Genomic DNA, 18,524 nt, shown 5'->3' with positions numbered 1-18,524 from the left:
ACACACACACACACACACACACACACACACACACACACACCTCCCCAGACCCAGCATCACTTGTGGTGCGCTGCAGGACAGAAAGGCAAGTTGCTCACAGAGGCTGTGCGGGCCTGAGATGGGGCTGATATTCAGCCACAGCCTCAAGAGGAGAGCAGCAGGGAGAGGTGTTAATAAGGTCGCCAAGGCTAAGATTAAGGGCAGGCCAGGACCAGCTCATGCTGTGCACTGCCAGGAACTGGAAGCCCCCTAGAAGTGAGAACTCTTCAGAGTGCCTGGCCCGTACACGACAAGCCAGGCCCAGACGCGCACCTTTGTGGGCTGGCTCATGCCAAGAAAGAGGAGAAGGAAGTATGCAGGGAACAAATGGAGGTAGACAAGGATGCCACGACAGGCCACGCGGGGAGAGCCCTGAGCCAGGCTGTCCCTTCCCTCCAGCAGCCAGCTGAGGCCATTCTTGATGGTGTCTTGTACTTACCCCGCTCCATTCCACGCCCATACTCACTTCCTCGCTACCGTCTGTGGCATTCTCGTACTTGACGCTGCCACCCAGGCTCCGACGTCTCTCTGTGCCATCACCCTCCTTCAGGATCTCCACCACCTTCGTCTGGTTGATTGGGTCAATGCCCTGCAAATTGAAAGGAATAAGGAAGCACCAGACTTTGCTCTTCAATGCTGTTATCTGCCTGGTCACTCTCCCTCTCTCAGTCATCGTCCCATCACAGCCAGAATTCTCCCAAACAAGAAGGATGGAGCCAAACAGCATCCTGAATTCAGTAGCTCTTGTTCAGGGAATGCCTTATAAGCTATATGCCACCCTGAGTGACAAGAGCTTGCTGCCTCAAAAAGCTGACGGCCTTTTTTCCCCCCCCCTTCATGTTTTGATGCATGAAGCTTTTTGCTGTCCCTCACTCTTCGTGCTGGGTACTTACACCACAGGTTTCCCAGTGCAGGAGCTGTAATTCCTGGACAAATTAGTAGGAAGAACACACTTCACCAAGTGCAGACTCCTCTCAGCTGACAAAGCTTCATAGCCCTAACACAGCTGTATTTCTACACACATACATACACCCCAACAGATGCTCCATCTATACACACCAGTGCAATCCCACACATGCAAACACAAGCGTACCCCCTGCACAAATGGAACCTCAACCACCGAGCCGTTCCAGGGAATACAAGTCACAGACAGGAGGCTGCAAGGCATAGCACAACCCTCATCACTCGCAGGGCAACGCCACAGCCTGCTAGCCCAGAGTCCCACAGCATCCTCCCACCCACCAGGGAAGGTCCCTGTGGGCTTACCTGCCTCCGAGAGCGAACTGCACACTCCTCCAAGGTCTCCGCCGCCTCAAGCTTGCCCTGGCGCCGGTACAGCGCACCCAGGTTCCTCAGAGTGGTGTTCACAGTTGGGCTATGGGAACAAGCAGCAGGTGAGTGGGAGCCCTGGGGACGCCTCACCCACTGCCTAGAGCTGCCCACAAACCTCTCTTACCTGCTAACCTTGCAGGCCTTGTACCAGCCACCATACTCGGCGTAGGGAGCACTGTCTCTGTGCTTGCTCTGTTGGGTGAAAAGACAGCTGTTAGCCACCCCCTGGCCTGTGCTCTCACACTGGCACCAGGGTCAAGTCCAAGGCTGTACCCTCACACCAGCCCAGCCTCTGAAAACACAACACACAAGTGTTGCAATGAAGTCCCAGCAGGTTCCTGGAGAGAAAGGTCAAAACCTTTTTGCTGCAAATTATTTGAAACAAGACGACGTGATGCCCTACCTCCAGCAAAGAGCATGTTCCCATCTCCCTGCCCCTTCTGTGGCACCAAAGGTAGCAAGGACAACAAAGCTCAAAAGCAGTGGCTGGAAGTACATGGCACTCCCGACACTGGCATGCAAAATGTTAAAATGCTTTACCAAAACCTACAAATTCCATAGCTTCTGCACCATAAAACTGGTCCTGCCTCTGCCAGGAACAGCAGCTCCACAGCTGTGCATTCCCTCTGACAATTGTCCCAGCCTGGAAGAAACTGCCCTTGCAGGGATCACTTTCCTTACAAAGCCCCACTGCACTTCTTGAATCGTTATCCCACACGCAGGTGCTTTCCCAAGCCAGACTCACACTTGGGCTTCTTTGCATCAGAGCCTGGGTGAGCACAGGGTTAGAAGCACTCAGGACTCAAAACCAAGGTGACCAAAACCAAAGGGAAGGCTGCTGAGTGCCTGTCAGTGGGAAAGGAGCCTAGAGTCAAGGGCTGCAGTCACCAACACCCAGCTAGGAAGACCACATCAGATATGTTGTGCCACTGAACCTGGGCAGCTGCCTAGAGACAGCCATCTCAGGGGCAGGAAAAGCAGCTCAATTCTTGCCCAGGCTGCAAAATTAATTAAATTTCCAGCTGTAGATCTGTCCTACAAAGCTGGACTTCCCGGCCTGCTCTACAGGCCTGGGAGAGAAGGGGACAGTATAGTTTCAATGGGCCTGGTTTGGACAGCAAATTTAGACAAAGATTATTTCCCAAAGGCATTCTGTTCTCTCACCCCTGCTGCAAAGCTTGTGTTAACTGGAGCATAGCTCCACACTGCAACAATCTGCTCATGGTGTTGCACTTCTCTAAAGACACCATCAGAAAGAAGTGTCTCAACTCCAGAGTAAGAAGGTGAGCCTGGGCCCCACTCCACCCAATTTCTCTTGCAATGTGGTGCTACAGCCAGTACGTTTTTTTGTAGTAGTGGCCATTCACTCTGCTGTTTTGTCCTCCTGGCAAAAAAGCAAACTAAACTCTGCTGCATTTATCAGCTGCAACAGAAAGCCTCTCTGCCAAATCCAAGGCCCTCATTCAGAGGCCAGTTGAGACATCGAACAACTAGAAACCTGTTCGGAGTTCTTTTCCATAAGGTTCGGACCTGCCTGCTAAGCAAGGTGACAACAGTAGTGTCTTCTTAACCCACTTCCAGGCAGCCTCAAGATGTGCTCTGGGTACTGGCAGCACCAAAACCCTGCAGCACAACTCTGCCATTAACCATCTTCCATCATCTGCTTGCCTTAGAGGTTTCACTAAAACAGAGAGCATGCAGCCATTGTGGAGGTGCTGAATAACTCCCCACTCCAAGTAAAATATCAGATCCTCTGATGGGCCTCCATTCCTCAGTGCCCCAAAGAACGACCATACCTCCCCCATTCCACACACCACTCCTTTATCAGTGGCCACAACAGCTCTTCAGATTGGAGAAAGGAAAGTCTGGTTGTGATACGAGGGCATCAAAACCCCAGGATCTCCTTCCCCTATTGGGGCTCTTGCTGCTGTCAAGAGGCTGCACCGCGAGCGCAGACTCACCTTGCTCATCTCCTCTCTCTCCTCTGCATGCATCCAGATTGGCTTGTGTTCTTCTGTGTGGGGAAAAAATGAAAGACAGCTCCACTCACCAATTTATCTGTTACTCTGCCACTTCCACTACTGCTCTGCTCTCTGCACAGCCCAGCACCATCTCCAAAGCCAGCAGCTCATCACAGAGCTTCCAGGCACTGGCTACAGCCACAAGAAAGGCAACTGACACTGCAAGCGCAAAGCATAGGAAAGAGGGAACAAGTTCTTCCCCTGCCTGTGTCAGAACTACAGGAGAAACTTCAACTCATGCCTGAGAAGCCCTATGCTCTTCTTCCCTGTTAAGCCACAACTGCTTGCCAACCTAGCAGACTGAAAGCAGAGCTCGCTAAGACTCCTTCTGAAAGAAGTGAAGCAGAATAACAAGCTAGAATGGCAGTGTCTCGAGGCCTGCCCAAAAAACAAGGGCTCTGCAAGGTATCCCATCTCTCTACCACACGGGTGGGGGAAGAGCAAACTGTTCACTCTTGCCCCAGTAGAGTGTGTACAAACCATCCACAGAGCCGAACTCCTTCACGTGAGCACGGGTAAGGATCTCCTTGTACAGCACCTCTGCATTACTGTATTTGCCTTGCTTCAAGTAACAGGAGGCCTGCAACCAAGAAAACAGCTCCAATCCCACTGGGCAACACAAATTAACCCTCCCCACTTCTCCCAGCTATCTCCCTGTTTCCTCCAGACACCAAGCAGTGTGTCTACTACGACACCACCACCCATTCCCACACGGCCTCTTCCCAGGGTCTCACCAGGTTGTTCTTGGTCTTGGCTACATTGGGATCATCAGGACCCAGGCAGCTCTCATAGATCTCCAGGGCCCTGCAGTAATAGTACTCCACCTCCTCATATTTGCCTTGGTTCTGGCACAGCAGGGCCAGATTGTTCAGTTGCTTGGCCACATCAGGATGGTCTTTGCCTAGGACCTGGATACACAGAAGTCACAAGACAACGATACTTAAATTGTAATGAACATCTGGGGGACATTTAAGCAGCTCCAGCCCAACCCAGAGAGCATCCACTCATCAGCCAGGAGCAAAGGACTACAGAGGTTAAGTGGAAAAATTTTAGCTCCCACCTCCCATCAGGCCTTTCTAAACACTGCAAACACTAGAGGGACAAGAAAAGCAGTGGCACAATCAGCAGCTGAAGAGACTAGGTGGGTCCTGGATCTTTCAGGTGCAGTAAGGTAGGGAAAGAAAACCAGAAGGTTGAGCTGGAAGGAAGGAGAGCATATGAGACCAGTACCTTCTCACGGATCTCCAGGGCTCGCTTACAAAGTGGCTCTGCTTCTTTGTACTTCCCTCTCTTGCCATAGAGAACAGCCAGATTGTTCAAAGTTGCAGCCACCTGCATAGATATAAGTTTCTCTGTGAAACAAAGCCAAATTCAGTGGGACCAACCTGGGGAGTAAGCAGCAGTAACTGTCCCATTCTTTCACCCCTGCAGTACAGATGCTTCTGTAGATAAAGAGGTCCAGAGGCAGAAAGTTATCTTGCCTACACAGCAAAATCCCAGAGGTGCCATCTCCTGATTGGCCATACTGAACAATACAGCAGGAAATATGACACAGTGCCCTCATAATACCATGTAAACAGCACCCCAGCCATCACAGGGCACACTGCTATCCCTGGCAGCCCAGCACCAAGGGGCCAGGTTGCAGACAAGTCACAGGGGAAAGGGGCACTGCACTAGCCCCAGTGGCATGCACAGTGGTTGAAAGAAGTGACTATAAGAGAAGGCAGGTACTCACTGCAGGGTGGTCTTTACCCAGGGTCTTCTCACGGATGGAGAGAGCATCATTCAAGAGATGCGCTGCCTCCTTGTATTTATTCTGATCCCTGTAGTGCAAAGCCAGTTAGTTACCTGTGGTTTGGACACCACAGCCTGTGGCAAGCAGAACCATGAGCAACACTTCTCCCTCCACAAAGATCAGCCTCCAGCAGCCCTCTCCTTTCTCCCTTCCTCAGTTTACTTATCGGGGAGTTTGGTGGTCCAAATACTTCATCTATGCCAAAACCTTTTTTGAAAGGCAGAGCACTGGAAGCTGGGAGAAATCCTTGTCACCAGAATGTGTTAACCTGGTGAACTGAAGAGGAAGAGCCCTCCTGGCTCAGTCCTGCCCTCCCCACCCTCACCTGTACACCAACGCCAGGATGTTGAGCATGGTGGCCACATCAGGGTGATCATGGCCTGATGTCTTCTCCAGGTCCTCCAGTGCCTGCTTGCAGAGCGGCACAGCCACCTCATAGCGTCCTTGTGAAGCATACTGGATGACAAGGTTGTGGAGGGTGCGCAAGCGTGCAGGAATCTCATAGCCTCCTTGCTGGGCAGCTGCTACTGCACTGCTATGCTGGTGGGGCACTGCAGGCACAGAATATACCAGGGCACATTTGGTACAGCAGGTTTGAACAGATACAGGCAATAACTAAGCATGAGCAAGCACTCACATCCAGGACCATGTTCCTCTTCCTCGTTTGGAAACAGATCATCCAGGGAGTCCTTGGTGGAGTCACCTTCTTTCTCCTCCTGAGAGGATAGGAATCAGAGAACAGCAGCTTGGGCTGACTCAGCTGCCACCAATACCCTTAACTTGTTGGTCATCCCTACTACCACCTTTCTTCCACCCAACAAAACCAAAATTTCCCCCCATCATATCTTGGCACTCTCTTCCATGTTTTACCAAAGACCCTGCCCCAGGCAGGCTTCCCCTAATTACAAGCACTGCTGTGCACTGCAGCTGGGAAGGGGTAACATCCAGAACAAGGCTGTTGCATTCAGGCAATCCTACTGGTCCAACCCCCCCAACAAAAAAGGCTGCTGCTTGACAGGGCAAGGGCATACCGAAGGAGAGACATCCTCATCATACTTCTTCAGCTGGTTCATAAACTCCAGGTGTTTCTTCTCCTCCTCCAGCTGAGCCACAGTTTGTTCACTGCGCTGCAGCTTCTGCTGGGTGTTGGCAAGCTCGTCACGCAGCCACTGGTTCTCCTGGCACAGCCTCCGTACCTGAGCACGCAACTTCTGCTTCTCTGACTCCACCGCATTCAGATGGTTGGACAGTGCCATCATCACCTTGTCAAGAGTCCCAGCCACAGTCAGTATGGACGATAACCTTTTATCTCCCTCACGCACGACCGGAGACCACCCTCAGCCCAGTGCTACCCCTGCAGCTTATTGGTAATAGCCACACGCTTGCCTCCCCCTGTCAGCCCCAGGTACCACATGGGATGGCGACTGCCATTCTCACCTGAGCTTCTCCAAGCCCCAGTTCAATCATCTCCACTGACTTGCGGAGCAGGTTGGATTTCTCATGCACAAGGTTGGCTTCTTCATCCTTCTTCAGACACTTGATGGTCTCCAGCAAGCTGTGCAGGATGGAGTTGTGTTCATTCTTGAGAGCCTCCAGCCCCTGCATCACCAGCTTGGTGTTAGAAATTATCTCCTCTTGGCTCAGTTTGTCCAGTTTCTCCTCCCTTGGGTACACCATGGTGGACATAGTCCTGGTCCTGCAGCCCTAGAGAGAGAGAGAGCACCAAAACTTGAGGACTTCAGTGTTGTTTCAAAGAGCTATAACCAGGCACAAGCATCACAGCCTCCTTCAGGAGGCAACTGGCTGCCCACATTAAGCCTTTTCACTTTGCCCTCCCTTCTTTCTCCCTTCAGCAGCACACAGGGTATGCATCTCCCTTTCTGTGGCACTGAGCACTGACAGCCAGTGCAGGTGACACATGCGGACAGGAGACAAAAAGGCTCAATTCAGAGCTGATCTCCAACACCTCCACACTCCCAACTGCAAGGAAAACTGATCTGGTTTCCATTTAGGAGCAGAGATTTGTAGCTGGCAGCTGGGATTGTGCACCTCCTACCACAAACCACTGATGCAAGGAGGCTGTCAGAGCTCAACACCTCTTCTGATTGTGGAAGAAAGGGAATAGAAAGCAGAGGGATGCCAGCTCAAGGCATTCTGCCTCCTCAAAGGCCAATCTCCCAGAAGATCATCTCTCAAGCAGGGAGGCACCAGTAGCTTTACCAGGCCAACAAAAATTCCCTGACAAAAAACATATGCCCTTAAAATCTCAGGTCAGGCACAGAATGACCCCAGCAGCAGTAAGGGATGTAACACCACCAGCATTAACTGAATCCCATCTTTGTGGGAAAGCTTACATGCAGGAATTGCTGCTACTGTCATCCTTGTGTGGGTGTCAGCTCCAAACAGTAATGGCTCTTCCAGCCTTCTTCGCCCTGCTGCCAGCTCAAGGACACCTCAGGTTGGCACAACTGTCTACTCCTTCCCTTTTTCCCATTCTTCCCAGATGCACAGCAGAAAAACATCAAGCTACTTGCACAAGGGCATCAAGTGCTTTTGTCTTCCTGCACTATTTGAGCTCCAGGGTGCCTAGGATTACGGAGTGTGCAGAAATGCCTCCCCAGGCAGAGCAAGAGGGAAAGCAGCACTTTTCTTGGCAGGGTTTCTCTCCTCCCCAGCTCCACACTCTGCCCAGGAGGATCCCCCAGCTCAGCTACCAGTCTCTTTGTGCTGAGCAACAGTGGGGTCCAGTCTTCTCCTCATCACTCCTCCAAGAGTTCCTCAAGTTGTATTACAAACTGAACTCTCCTCTCTGGCTCTTATTCCAGTCATGCACATCCCTGCAGAAGTGCAAACTCTCAACACCCAGCAGAGACCTTCACAAACCTCAGCAGGGCAGAAACACTGCGGTTCTTGAAGACCATTCTTACCTTAAGTACGAACTGAGCTCCTCTCCACCAAGTCCCATAGTCACAACACTGACTTGACTTTTGCTTCATCATCCAGCACCAACCCTGCACTGTATCTCACTGCATCCTTCCCCTTTGAGCCCCTGCCACGCTCCACATGTGGTTACCCTGTGCATTCTCCATCTTATACTGAGCAGTCTCATCTGGAATGCAACATTTAGCCTTCTCAAAAGCAGACTGGGAAATGGTAAGAATGGCATGAAGTATCTCTCCAAGATACCGGGGAACAGACTGTTGCCAATAAGTCTGTTGTGAGCTGACCACCACCTAAATCCTGATTTCCAAATTGCTCAGCTGCCCATTCCTAGATAATCCCATCTAGCCCAAAGTTCAACTAGCAATGTCCTTTCCCACTTTTTCATAAGACATCTGGTGGATTGATTGAGTGATTCATCTGTCCCTGTTTACTGGATTAGCCATGAAATGCTGACAGTTTCCAGGAAGCACTGCTGCATCCTTTTAGGGAGGGTCAGAGCTCTTGCAGCCATCTTTGTGGAGTACAATACCTCAAGCACTGGGAAGAGGCACATGTTATGGACCAGGACAGAAAGCCACCAGAGCTTGCAAGCTCTGAGACGAGACCCAGATCCATGGGAAATCAGCCTCATTAATCCCACTGTGTGCAGAACTACTAATCAGGTGAGAAACTGCTGACCTGCGTCTTAAAACACCAGTCTCTATTCCAGCAACATCCTGTTTGTTCAGCTCTTCCAGAAGAAAAAGACTAGAGCATTCCAAAGTCCCCAGGACCAACAGAATCCTACCCCAGAACTGCAGATCCTCAAGGCATACCACTGTCAATTCCTCTCCATTCACTGACTGTGAACACCTCTGCAGACCCTGACTTTCTCCTTGAAGCTGATGTTCCAGAAGCACAGCCCTGCTAGGTACAACACACTCAGCACTCAGCTCCAGCCTCCTGTTGCAGGGTGGAGAGCAGACTGCTTGGGAGGTGCAAGACCTGAGAACTGCACAGGGGTTGCATGCTACCAAACACCAACAAGAGACAGCTGCAAGGAAGCCCCTTAAATACTTTTTGTGGAGCGAAGAAAACCCACAAACACTGCTGGAAGAAGACTTATTATCCCTCTGAAGCGTGCATTCTTCCCTACAGAGCCTTATTTCTCACTCTCCAGAGGGCTGGTGGGTCCACAGTGTATGCACAGCCCTCGGAGAGGAAACACACTCTATGGCAACCAACGCCAAGGTCAGGCAGGCTGAGGCTGCTGCATAAGCACTCTTCCTACTCCCACACATTCAGTGAAGAGCATGCAGTGTCCTTTCTGCGGGATGAAAACGCACTCAGAGGCTCCTGCAGAGAGGAGCGGATACACCAGCATTTGCCTTTGGAAGGAGGAGTTGCAGACTAGGAAAAAGCAAGCTTTTCCAGCAAGTTCCTGGGGAGCCACGGCACCCAGCTCCTGGTTCCTCCTGCTGCCTTCCCCACAGCTCAGGGGGTGCAGCAGCTCAGGCCTCCACCAGCACATTTCTGCTCTACTTGGCACGTCTTCCCTACTTAAGGAGAGCTGCTAGGACTGGCCTCCCATCCCTGCCACTGCTCTCATTTGGAGGGGTGCCGCAGGAAGGCAGGGAAGGAACATGCGTGCACTGAGCTTTGTGGCAGCCGCAGCAACCAGCTGGGAATCCACCAGCTGTCACATCCTCCTAGGCACAAACCTTCTTCCTGCGTGCAAGTGCAACACCGGGGAAGCACTAAGCATCAGCAGTTTCACCAGCCCACTGCCTCCAAAAAGCACTCCCACACGCGAGAGCTTAAAGAGGAAAGAGCTGAAAACTTCCCTGCCTGTATCTCAAACCCACAACTGCTGCCACAGAGACAAGGATGCCAGACGAAACGGGTCCAAGTGAATCTGAAAGATTACATCACGATGCCTAATGCTAGGAGGCTACAGAGAGCAACGAAACTAGGACCAGAGAAACCAGGGCTCAAGTACAACAGAAACAGACTGCAGGTGGGCATTACCTCTGTGCACGCCTCAACAAATTCCTTTCACCTCGCTGACTCTCTGCATGTTCCTAGACCAAGTATACGTAAGAGGCAGGGTACTGTCACAGCTTGCACAAGTGATGCTGTCAGGACAATAATTGCAGCTTCCTTCAAGCTGCAGATGGCCTGCCAGGGCTTTCTGGAGAGAAGTGAGCGCAGATTTTAGCAGCAAACTCTTCTGAAAGAGACAGTGATCTATAAATATGGTAATTGCAGGAAAATGACTGGGTTCTGCAAAACAGCTTCCTGTGGAAAAGAATAAGACTGATTCATGGCAAAAGCGAACAAGTTTGGGAGATAAATATCCATGGTAGCGTTTTAGAAATTGAAACAGATGACTGAAAGCTTATTTTCACAATAATTATCCCGGTCTTGTGCTGTGGGATGTGTTTTTGCTACCTAGCACAGCAGGTAGGGCTGACCTGCTTGACAGGTGCCCAAAAGGTTCTGTTGTTTCCTTTCTTTTTTCTGCTTTTGGTCCTCTGCCAGCTCATTGCCATCAAACAACAAAGAGCTTTTAGGACAGGGGGATGTCCACAAAGCTACAACAGATTCTCCACTCCTAAGGGATACCACATGAAAACGTGGAGCTAATACCCTGGACACCAAAAACTAAAATAAAAGCAGTAAAAAGCAAGCAGAGCAACAAGGCTTAACTATCACAGAGGTGGTGGTGTCACAAGCTTGTTCCATGTTTTGATACCATAGCGTCAGAAAACAAACAGACCATAAGAGATGGCGACCAGCTGCACAGAGCCACCGAGGCTTCCCTGCACAACAGGGCATGCTGACGCTGCCAGGAAACTCGCACCCTTCCACAGCACTGCAGAGCCACTGTGCTCAGGGTCACCACCCCAGGGCCCCCACAGCAGAGCCTGCAGAAGGGACAAGCTGCTGCCAGGCTGCACGTACAGCAATCAGCACTTCCAGGCTGCTCTACTGCACAGCACATAAGAGGCACAGCATCCGAGGACTACAAGCAGCTGCACACACACGTGTTAAGGCTTTAGGAACAAAGACAAGGGGAGGATGTTTTGCAAGTGGAGAGACAGATGGGTGTGCAATCAGCTTCAGGGTAGCATTAAGAGCTCCTACAAGCTGTGAATAACAGCCAGAAATTAGAGGACAAATAGCCAGAAATTAGGCAGCAAAAGTCTCATGCCTGCTGAGGTTCATGTGACGCAGAACAGGAACAGTGCCCTGTGATGCTTGCCACCAGTGCCAGCAATGCCAGGCACATCTCTCGCTCCCTTAGAGCCACTAAGAACACACTAACAGATGAGTAAGGGGTCAGCACCCTGGGAGCAACAACCCGGGGTATATCTGAGCTGCAACCCCAGAGCCAAGAGATGCTACCTGAGCTCTGATAGACATGAGGCTCTGCCACCACTTACCTCTGGCTTACAAGTTTCTCCACGCCAAGACCTAAAAAGGAGCACCTAAGAGCCCCATCTTCTGTCCCAAGTTGTCCCCCAACCCCAGTGTGGACACTTCCTGCACTGTGGACAGCCTGAGAAGTTAAAATGACACACAGATGATCTCACGCACACTGAACAGAATGCTGTGTTGCAACTTCCTCCCTAATTAAAGAGCCTGTGATGGGTGTTGTATTATTTCAAAGGGATGTTTTGATATCACTGATCCATCCCCCCCACTCTGATCAGGAACCTGATGGCTGTGTACAGTCAAGAATTGTTTATCTCTCAAGATGGAGATCCTACACTCTCTTTGGACTCCTAACATACAGCTTGACTATCCAGGGAAGAACAAAAAGACGACAATTCTAATCTGAAATTCTATCTGATAAACTCCTCATTGCATTTCCCTTGGCTAAGCTCCACTCCAGGACAAAGGGACCAGGCACCCTGGCACTAGACACTGACTGGGTGCCCAAGGAAAGGGAATGTAGCACACGTACCCTTTCACCAGGTCATAAGAGGACAGGGCTTCTCTGTAACACAGAAAGAGAGGCAATGCAATCTCCATCCAACAGCAGAGCTGGGAACTGAGAAAGAGCTCTCACCTATATTCTCCCGCAGCCCAAACATGGGACTCTCCTCAGCATCCACACACCTTCCTGCAGGGTTTTAAAGCCAGTCTTCGAGCACAGAAATGCAACCAGTTTCCCCAGGCTTTACAGTCATTTGTAACTCAGCACAAGTTGACTGTGCTGCTGGAAAGGACCCAGCCCTCCCTACGCCCTGGACAGGGACCAGGGCCAGAACTGCTTCTTTCAGCAGCAGCTGACACATGCCAGCTCCAGCAGGGTGTGAAGCACCAGGAGCTCTTCTAGATGCCAGAAGGCCTCCATTGGGAAAGCCTGTACTAACCAGCAGGCTGTTAGAGTCCCATGGGCATTAACTAGGACTCGGGAAGCAGGCTTGCAGCTCGTGTGGAAGGGCTCTCCCACAAAAATAGAACGGAGTCTTCCTTCATGCTCTTCCCCTCAGCATAAAGCATTCCTCTCTGCCCCAGAAGCTTTAGCTCCTCACCACCCTCTGATCTCTAACAGAAAATTCAATTAGCATAACCCTTCTGAAACCTGTGGCAAGGTGGTGGTAAGCTGGCTTTCTGGGCACTTGGCCACAGTGATCCAAGCTCAGAAAGGACCTGGAAGCTTCTCTTCCCCTCCTGTTTTCCTGTGCACACCTAAAAACAGTACATCAAAAGCTACCGAGGTTTGTTGTGGTTGACAGCAGATGACCAGGGTAAGCAATTCTGTGTTACTAAAGCAGGTATTCCAAAACCATATCTGCTCTGAGGGAGATGGAGAAGCTGATCTGGTTGGCTTTGTTTCAGAGCATTCCTTTCAAGATCAGAAGGGCTTACTACTTCTGCTCTTCAGCAATCACAGAATACAGACATTGGAGACAACAAAGGTACAATAAAAAGAAATAAATAGACCAGTACACTAGCAGAAAGCCAGTCTGTGCCTTCCAGCAGCTCATGCTGGGTTATTCTCCTAGCTGTCCAGGAAAACATACCTTTCAGTGGGCCACTAGAACCAGAGGAATTGCAATCTTTATCACATCTACCAGCAAAATTGTGCTAGCATCTCCAGACCAGCTGCTAAGACTTTGTTTTTAAACTCTTGCTCATGTCTGCAGTGGCTCACCAAATCCACTCTGCATCTGCTGTGCAAGAGCCTACAGTGGAACACCATTAAAACCTGTTTCCGGGCTAGAGGAGACAAGAGCTAAGCAGCTGGAACAAAGCCAGGACACGCATCTCTCCCTAGCTTCAAAATCTGATTGGGAGCCTTGCTGTACAGAATACAGAGCGAGAGCCATTACCTTGCCCTGACAGCATGAAGTGGTATTAAAGCAGGCAGAATAATTCCCAGGAGTCAATGCCTCCACAGGCATCTGTCTGATCGGAGAGCCACGCGCTGGATGTGCCTCAGGAGCACAGGGACAGCCCAGCAGGCAGCTGAGAGCTGCTGTGGACCCTGACAGGCACCACAGCACCCACACCCTCTCCACTGCATACCTGGGACAGCTGCAGAGACCAGCTGACTATAGGCTATTTCCAGAAACAAACGGGTCTCAAACCGTAACAAGGCTGCCAAATCCACAGAACCAAAGTGTTACCTGCATAATTAACAAAGGATCCTGCTTACCTCTGGCTCCCTAGACCAGTTGGAGCTACGTGGCTGTTTCCTAGCAAATCAAGCCTTTATCCAACAATTCTGCCAAGGTCTTGAAACGCGTCCCTCGTGCCCCCGAGATCCATTTAAGTCTCCAGTGTTAATACTATTGTTCCTACCTGGGCATTCCTCTGAAACAGCTGAGGAGAACACACGCTTCCTTCCCCTTCTGCCAACTGCAGCAAAGCTCAGCCATGTTTATTTACTCTGCGTCTGGGCGGGCTGGATCTTTGACCCACACGCACTGAACACCACCCTTCTTTTCGCAGAGTGGTTTTTTCCACCTCTCCACGCCTCTGGACAAGAAGGCACCGGGAACAGAGCCCAAGGGCACTAGAGGAGACCCTAGCACGGAGCAGCTCAGGCAAAGCCGCAGAAGAGCACCAGCTGCCAGCCAGGCAGGGTTCAGGGAAGCCTCTGCTGCTGCTGCCTCTCATCATTGTGCAAATTTCTCCCGGCTGCCTGACCAGAGCACTCTGCCGCAACACCATCCCCCAGCCTTCTCTCCGGTCACCTCCTAGCTGCATCTTTTCCCTCCCAGATATTTACCAGGAACCGTCCCCATGCCCAGGGTGCAGTTCTGTTTGGGAACAGCTTTGTACGCCCTTTATTTGCGGGAGGGAGGCTCGTGTGGGAACAAGGCTCTGAAAGTTTGCGAGCCGTTGCTGTATGCTAGGGAGCTGCCTCCGTCACCATTCCTCCGGCTTTGTCTGGCAGCAGGAGGCACGCCCGCTGCATATCCTTGGGACAAGCAAACCAGGGAAATCCCTTCATCCCTCTCAAGCGCTACCACAGAGCAATTCTGCGCCTACCTGCCTAACCATAAGCTTCCCAGGAGAAAAGTTTCCGTCAGCTCTCCTCGAAATCGCAGCTCAAAGCGGTCCTTTGTTACAGGACGGCTGGGCACCCTGCCCTTCACAGTCACCAGATGGGAATCTTCCGCCCACCCCGCACCGCAGAGCAGCAGTACCTGGATGCCTGCAGCGGCTCGTCCAGTGCCGGCACTCCCGGATGCCCCAGAGCCGCGGAGAAGCACGGGCGGCGGCGATGCGCAGCTCCAGCGATGAGTGCCGTGCTGCCCCCCGTTCTAGCAGAAACGCGGGCACCAGGCGCTCAGCAGCCAACCACACTGCGGCAGGGGGAGGGGAGGAGATGCAGTCAGGCTCCAGAGGCATTACGTTGGGCGCTCTGCTGGGAGCGCAGAAAGAGCCACACACACCGAGCCCCGCGCTCCCATCTCTAGGGATCCACGGGAGCCGGCGGCCAAACTGCTCCCGAGTGCCGACCGAGTTACAAGAGGCCGAATTTCGCACGCGCACCCCCAGGGCTTCCAGCTACACCTTATACTTCCAGCTGGAGCTCCCGCATCCCTGCCTGGCATTAGCCTCACCTGTCTCACTACCGCTGCTCCAGTCCCAGCTTCTAAAGCCAAGCCGGCGGAGCCGCAGGGAACTCCCCGACCGCGCTACGGCCGTGCCCGCAGAACAGGGCGGACACGGGACGGGACCGCCGGGAGCCCGGGGTGTCAGCACTGCGCAGGGCGGGCAGGAGCTGCCGGGAAACGCTCGTTCTCCGGCTTCTTCACAGGGACGACGAACGGCACAGCACGTAGCGCGGCCGCGGAGCGCACAGCCTGCACGCGCCCCGGAGCCCCGTCGTTCTCCGCTCCCCGGCTCCCGAGGGCGAGCCGCGCACTCACACTAACGAGGCAGCGGGGCCGCAGCCGCGCTATTATTTAACCTCCGCCGAAAGCCATTCCCGGCGCTGAGGACGCGGCCTAATTATAGAGCGGCCGACCGACCGCAGGCCTCCCGCAGGCCCGCCCGGCCGAGGGCGCAGCTTGGCGACGAAGTCCGCTCTCGCGGTGCCGGCCTCACCCCGTCGCGGCCAGCGGCCACCGCCCGCCGGGCCCGGCCCGCGGTTCCCGCACCGCCGCCCTCGGCTCGTCCCGGCCCTCCCGGCCCTCCCGGCCCTCCCGGCCCTCCCGGCCCGGCCGCCAGCACCCACCCGGCCCGCCCCACGCCGAGCCCACCCCGGGCCGCGCCGCAACCCGCGGCAGAGCACCGAGCCCCGCGCCGCGGCCCCGCGACCTACCTGCTCGACGCGGGGCGCTGCGGGTGCGGGGCGGGGAGGTGGGGCCCGACGGCAGGGCCGCCCAGCCGCTCTCCGCCCCCCGCCGGGCGCAGCCCCTTTAAGCACGACATGGCCGCCGCCGGCCGGCCCACTCCCGCCCTCTGCCGCATGCGCGGTGCGGGGCGCGCAAGATGGCGGCGGCGGCGGCGCTGTGCCGGGCCTTCGGGGCGCTCGCGGTGTCGGCACCTCGCGCGGCCGTCGCCCGGGCCCTCGTGCCGTCGCCGCCGCCGTTTCCTCCCGGCGGGGCTCTGGCGGCCGCCCGGCGCGGGCTGTGCGGCTCCACGCCGCTGTGCACCACGGACCCCATGTGGAAGTGCCGCGTCAAGTACACGGTGCGGCCCGTGGGCATGAAGAAGACGGGCGGCCGCGATCACACAGGTGGGAGGGCGAGGCCAGGGGACGGCGGGAGGGACGGCAAAGGGGGCGCGGCTGGAACCGCTCTCCCGGCCCGCAGGGCGCATCCGAGTGCGGGGCATCGGCGGGGGACACAAACGGCGGTACCGCATGATCGACTTCCAGCGGCTGCGGTACGACGAGGGCACTGAGAAGGTCATCGCCGTCCGATACGACCCTTGCAGGCGAGTGTTGGGTCGGGCGTGCTTTGTCTGCAGCACATGGACTGCGGGGAGCTGAGGGAACCGGGGCTGTTCGGTCTGGAGGAGGCTCAGGGCAGACCTCGTGGCTCTGCAACCCCCTGAAAGGAGGCTGTGTGAGGCGGGGTCGGCCTCTGCTGGCAGGGAACGGCCATAGGACGAGAGGGGATGGCCTCACGTTGTGCCAGGGGAGGTTCGGGTTGGCTGCTAGGAACAATTCCTTCTCCAGAAGTGATTCTGCACTGACACAGCTGCCCAGGGAGCGGTGGGGTCACCTGGAGGAGTCCCAGAGCCGTGGGATGTGGCACTGAGGGACGTGGGCAGTGGCACGGTGGGGTTGAACTGGGTGACCTTAGTGGGCTTTTCTGGAACTAATGATTCCGTGGTTATGGGCTGACAGATAGACTTTGTGTCCTCAGTGTTTTTTTCCAACCTTAATGAGCCTGTGATTCCATGTGCAGGTCAGCTGACATTGCCCTGGTAGCTGGTGGCAATCGGAAGCGCTGGATCATCGCCACAGAGAACATGCAGCCCGGAGACCTGATCAAGAACTCCTCACACATTGGAAGGATGGCAGGTGTGTCCCTAACCCCGAGCCAGCCCTGCCTGCAGCCTGTGAGTTGCCTCGCTCCAGCTCACAGCTTTGCCTTGCAGTGTTGGCCAAGGAAGGGGACGCCTACCCGCTGGGGGCCCTGCCTGTGGGCACGCTCATCTGCAACTTGGAGAGCCACCCTGGGAAGGGAGCGCAGTACATCCGGGCTGCCGGTGCGTCACACAGGGGGTTGCTGTCTTCTCCCTGCATTTGGGTGCAACACAGCTCTCTAAAGGGGTGGAACAGTGCTTCCTGACGATGCCCTGAGGTTTCTTCCTCAGAAAGAGGTGGCAGTGGCTTTAGGGCTTTGTCCCACTGCTCAGCACAGCTGCCTCCTCTCACCTGCTGCAGGGACCTGCGGAGTGTTGCTGAGGAAGGTAAACGGGACGGCCATCGTGCAGCTGCCCTCCAAGAGACACATGCAGGTGGGGGAGCCGTGCCGTCCCCATCCTGACAACCTGGGTGCCAGCAAGGAGGCTCACAGCTTTTTTCCATCCTCCAGGTGCTGGAGACCTGCGTGGCCACAGTGGGCCGCGTGTCCAATGTCGACCACAACAAGCGGGTGATCGGAAAGGCCGGTCGCAACCGCTGGCTGGGCAAGCGCCCCCACACAGGCTTATGGCATCGCAAGGGCGGCTGGGCTGGCCGTAAGATCAAGCCGCTGCCACCCATGAAGAGCTACGTCAACTTGCCCCGCATCACAACACAGTAGTGAGGCCAGGGCCAATAAAATGTTCTGCACACCAGCGCTGTTGTGTTACCGCTGCCCTTCCTGAGTGGGAGAGATGGGTGCTGGGCCACAGACTGCTGTAGCTGTCTGGAGCCTTGGTGGGCTTGGGGCTCCACAAAATCAGGTAGTCAGACGCTCTCCTGCCTGGACACTTAGAATCATAGAATCTTATGAGTTGAAAGGGACACTTAAAGGCCATCTATTCCAACTCCCCTGCAATCTACAGCTCAATCAGGTGCTCAGAGCCCCACCAATGCAACCTTGAGTATTTCCAAGGCTGGAACTTCCACCGCAGCTCTGGGCAACCTGGGCCATTCACCACCCCTATAAAAAAATCTTTTTTCCTTGCATCCAGTCTAAGCCTCTTTTTTAGTTTGAAACCATATTCCCTTTGTCCTATCACATTGTCCTAAAGCTAAAGAGTCTTTCCCCTCCTTTCTTACACCCCCTAGTCAGGTACTGAAAAGCTGCTTTCAGGTCTCCCAGAGCCTTCCCTTTTCCAGGCTGCACAGCCCAGCTCTCAGCCTGTCCTCACAGGGAGGTGTTCCATCCCTGGGCTCATTTTTGCAGCTCTGCTCTGCACACTCTCCGACAGCTCCATGTCTCTCCTGTACTGAGCACTCCCCATCTGGTCACAGTGCTCCAGGTGAGGTGTCACAGCACAGAGCA

At 54.0% G+C, this 18,524-nt stretch overlaps 2 protein-coding genes across 7 annotated transcripts in view; one reads left to right on the top strand and one right to left on the bottom strand.

Moving 5' to 3' along the window:
- The window catches only part of KLC4 (kinesin light chain 4), a 22,128-nt gene extending 6,170 nt beyond the window's left edge, over nucleotides 1-15,958 (bottom strand). For 2 of the 6 annotated variants that reach the window (XM_042893824.1, XM_042893826.1), the window contains exons 1-12: nucleotides 6,625-6,891; nucleotides 6,219-6,449; nucleotides 5,825-5,903; nucleotides 5,513-5,738; nucleotides 5,128-5,215; nucleotides 4,623-4,724; nucleotides 4,127-4,300; nucleotides 3,873-3,972; nucleotides 3,333-3,385; nucleotides 1,496-1,563; nucleotides 1,306-1,414; nucleotides 506-628 (exon numbers count right to left, since the gene is read on the bottom strand). In XM_042893824.1, coding sequence (XP_042749758.1) covers nucleotides 506-628; nucleotides 1,306-1,414; nucleotides 1,496-1,563; nucleotides 3,333-3,385; nucleotides 3,873-3,972; nucleotides 4,127-4,300; nucleotides 4,623-4,724; nucleotides 5,128-5,215; nucleotides 5,513-5,738; nucleotides 5,825-5,903; nucleotides 6,219-6,449; nucleotides 6,625-6,873 — 1,602 coding nt within the window. In that variant the 5' untranslated portion in view covers nucleotides 6,874-6,891. Of the gene's footprint in view, nucleotides 1-6; nucleotides 629-1,305; nucleotides 1,415-1,495; nucleotides 1,564-3,332; nucleotides 3,386-3,872; nucleotides 3,973-4,126; nucleotides 4,301-4,622; nucleotides 4,725-5,127; nucleotides 5,216-5,512; nucleotides 5,739-5,824; nucleotides 5,904-6,218; nucleotides 6,450-6,624; nucleotides 6,892-14,777; nucleotides 14,937-15,901 lie in introns of those variants that run through there. The other 4 variants (XM_042893823.1, XM_042893825.1, XM_042893822.1 and 1 more) reach the window with 3 other exon arrangements.
- Nucleotides 15,959-16,071: 113 nt separating this feature from the next.
- Nucleotides 16,072-17,871, top strand: MRPL2 (mitochondrial ribosomal protein L2). Its single transcript, XM_042893827.1, has 6 exons — nucleotides 16,072-16,318; nucleotides 16,395-16,518; nucleotides 16,995-17,110; nucleotides 17,188-17,298; nucleotides 17,477-17,550; nucleotides 17,628-17,871. The coding sequence occupies exons 1-6, from the start codon at nucleotides 16,072-16,074 to the stop codon at nucleotides 17,835-17,837; spliced, it is 882 nt and encodes a 293-aa protein (XP_042749761.1). The 3' UTR covers nucleotides 17,838-17,871.
- Nucleotides 17,872-18,524: the final 653 nt, after the last annotated feature.

This window comes from Lagopus leucura, unplaced genomic scaffold, assembly GCF_019238085.1.
Source record: "Lagopus leucura isolate 7727_CA_CO unplaced genomic scaffold, USGS_WTPT01 1-21_obj-0_obj, whole genome shotgun sequence".
Classification (NCBI taxonomy): domain Eukaryota; kingdom Metazoa; phylum Chordata; class Aves; order Galliformes; family Phasianidae; genus Lagopus; species Lagopus leucura.
Note: the sequence above shows the minus strand (reverse complement) of the source record. Positions and strands in the feature narration are given on the sequence as shown.

Excerpts from the sequence above, each read along its gene's own strand:
- MRPL2 (XM_042893827.1), top strand. The coding sequence starts at position 16,072 with ATGGCGGCGGCGGCGGCGCTGTGCCGGGCCTTCGGGGCGCTCGCGGTG. Across the intron at positions 16,319-16,394 it reads GGGCGGCCGCGATCACACAG|GGCGCATCCGAGTGCGGGGC; the intron begins GTGGGAGGGCGA and ends CCCGGCCCGCAG. Across the intron at positions 17,299-17,476 it reads GCAGTACATCCGGGCTGCCG|GGACCTGCGGAGTGTTGCTG; the intron begins GTGCGTCACACA and ends CACCTGCTGCAG.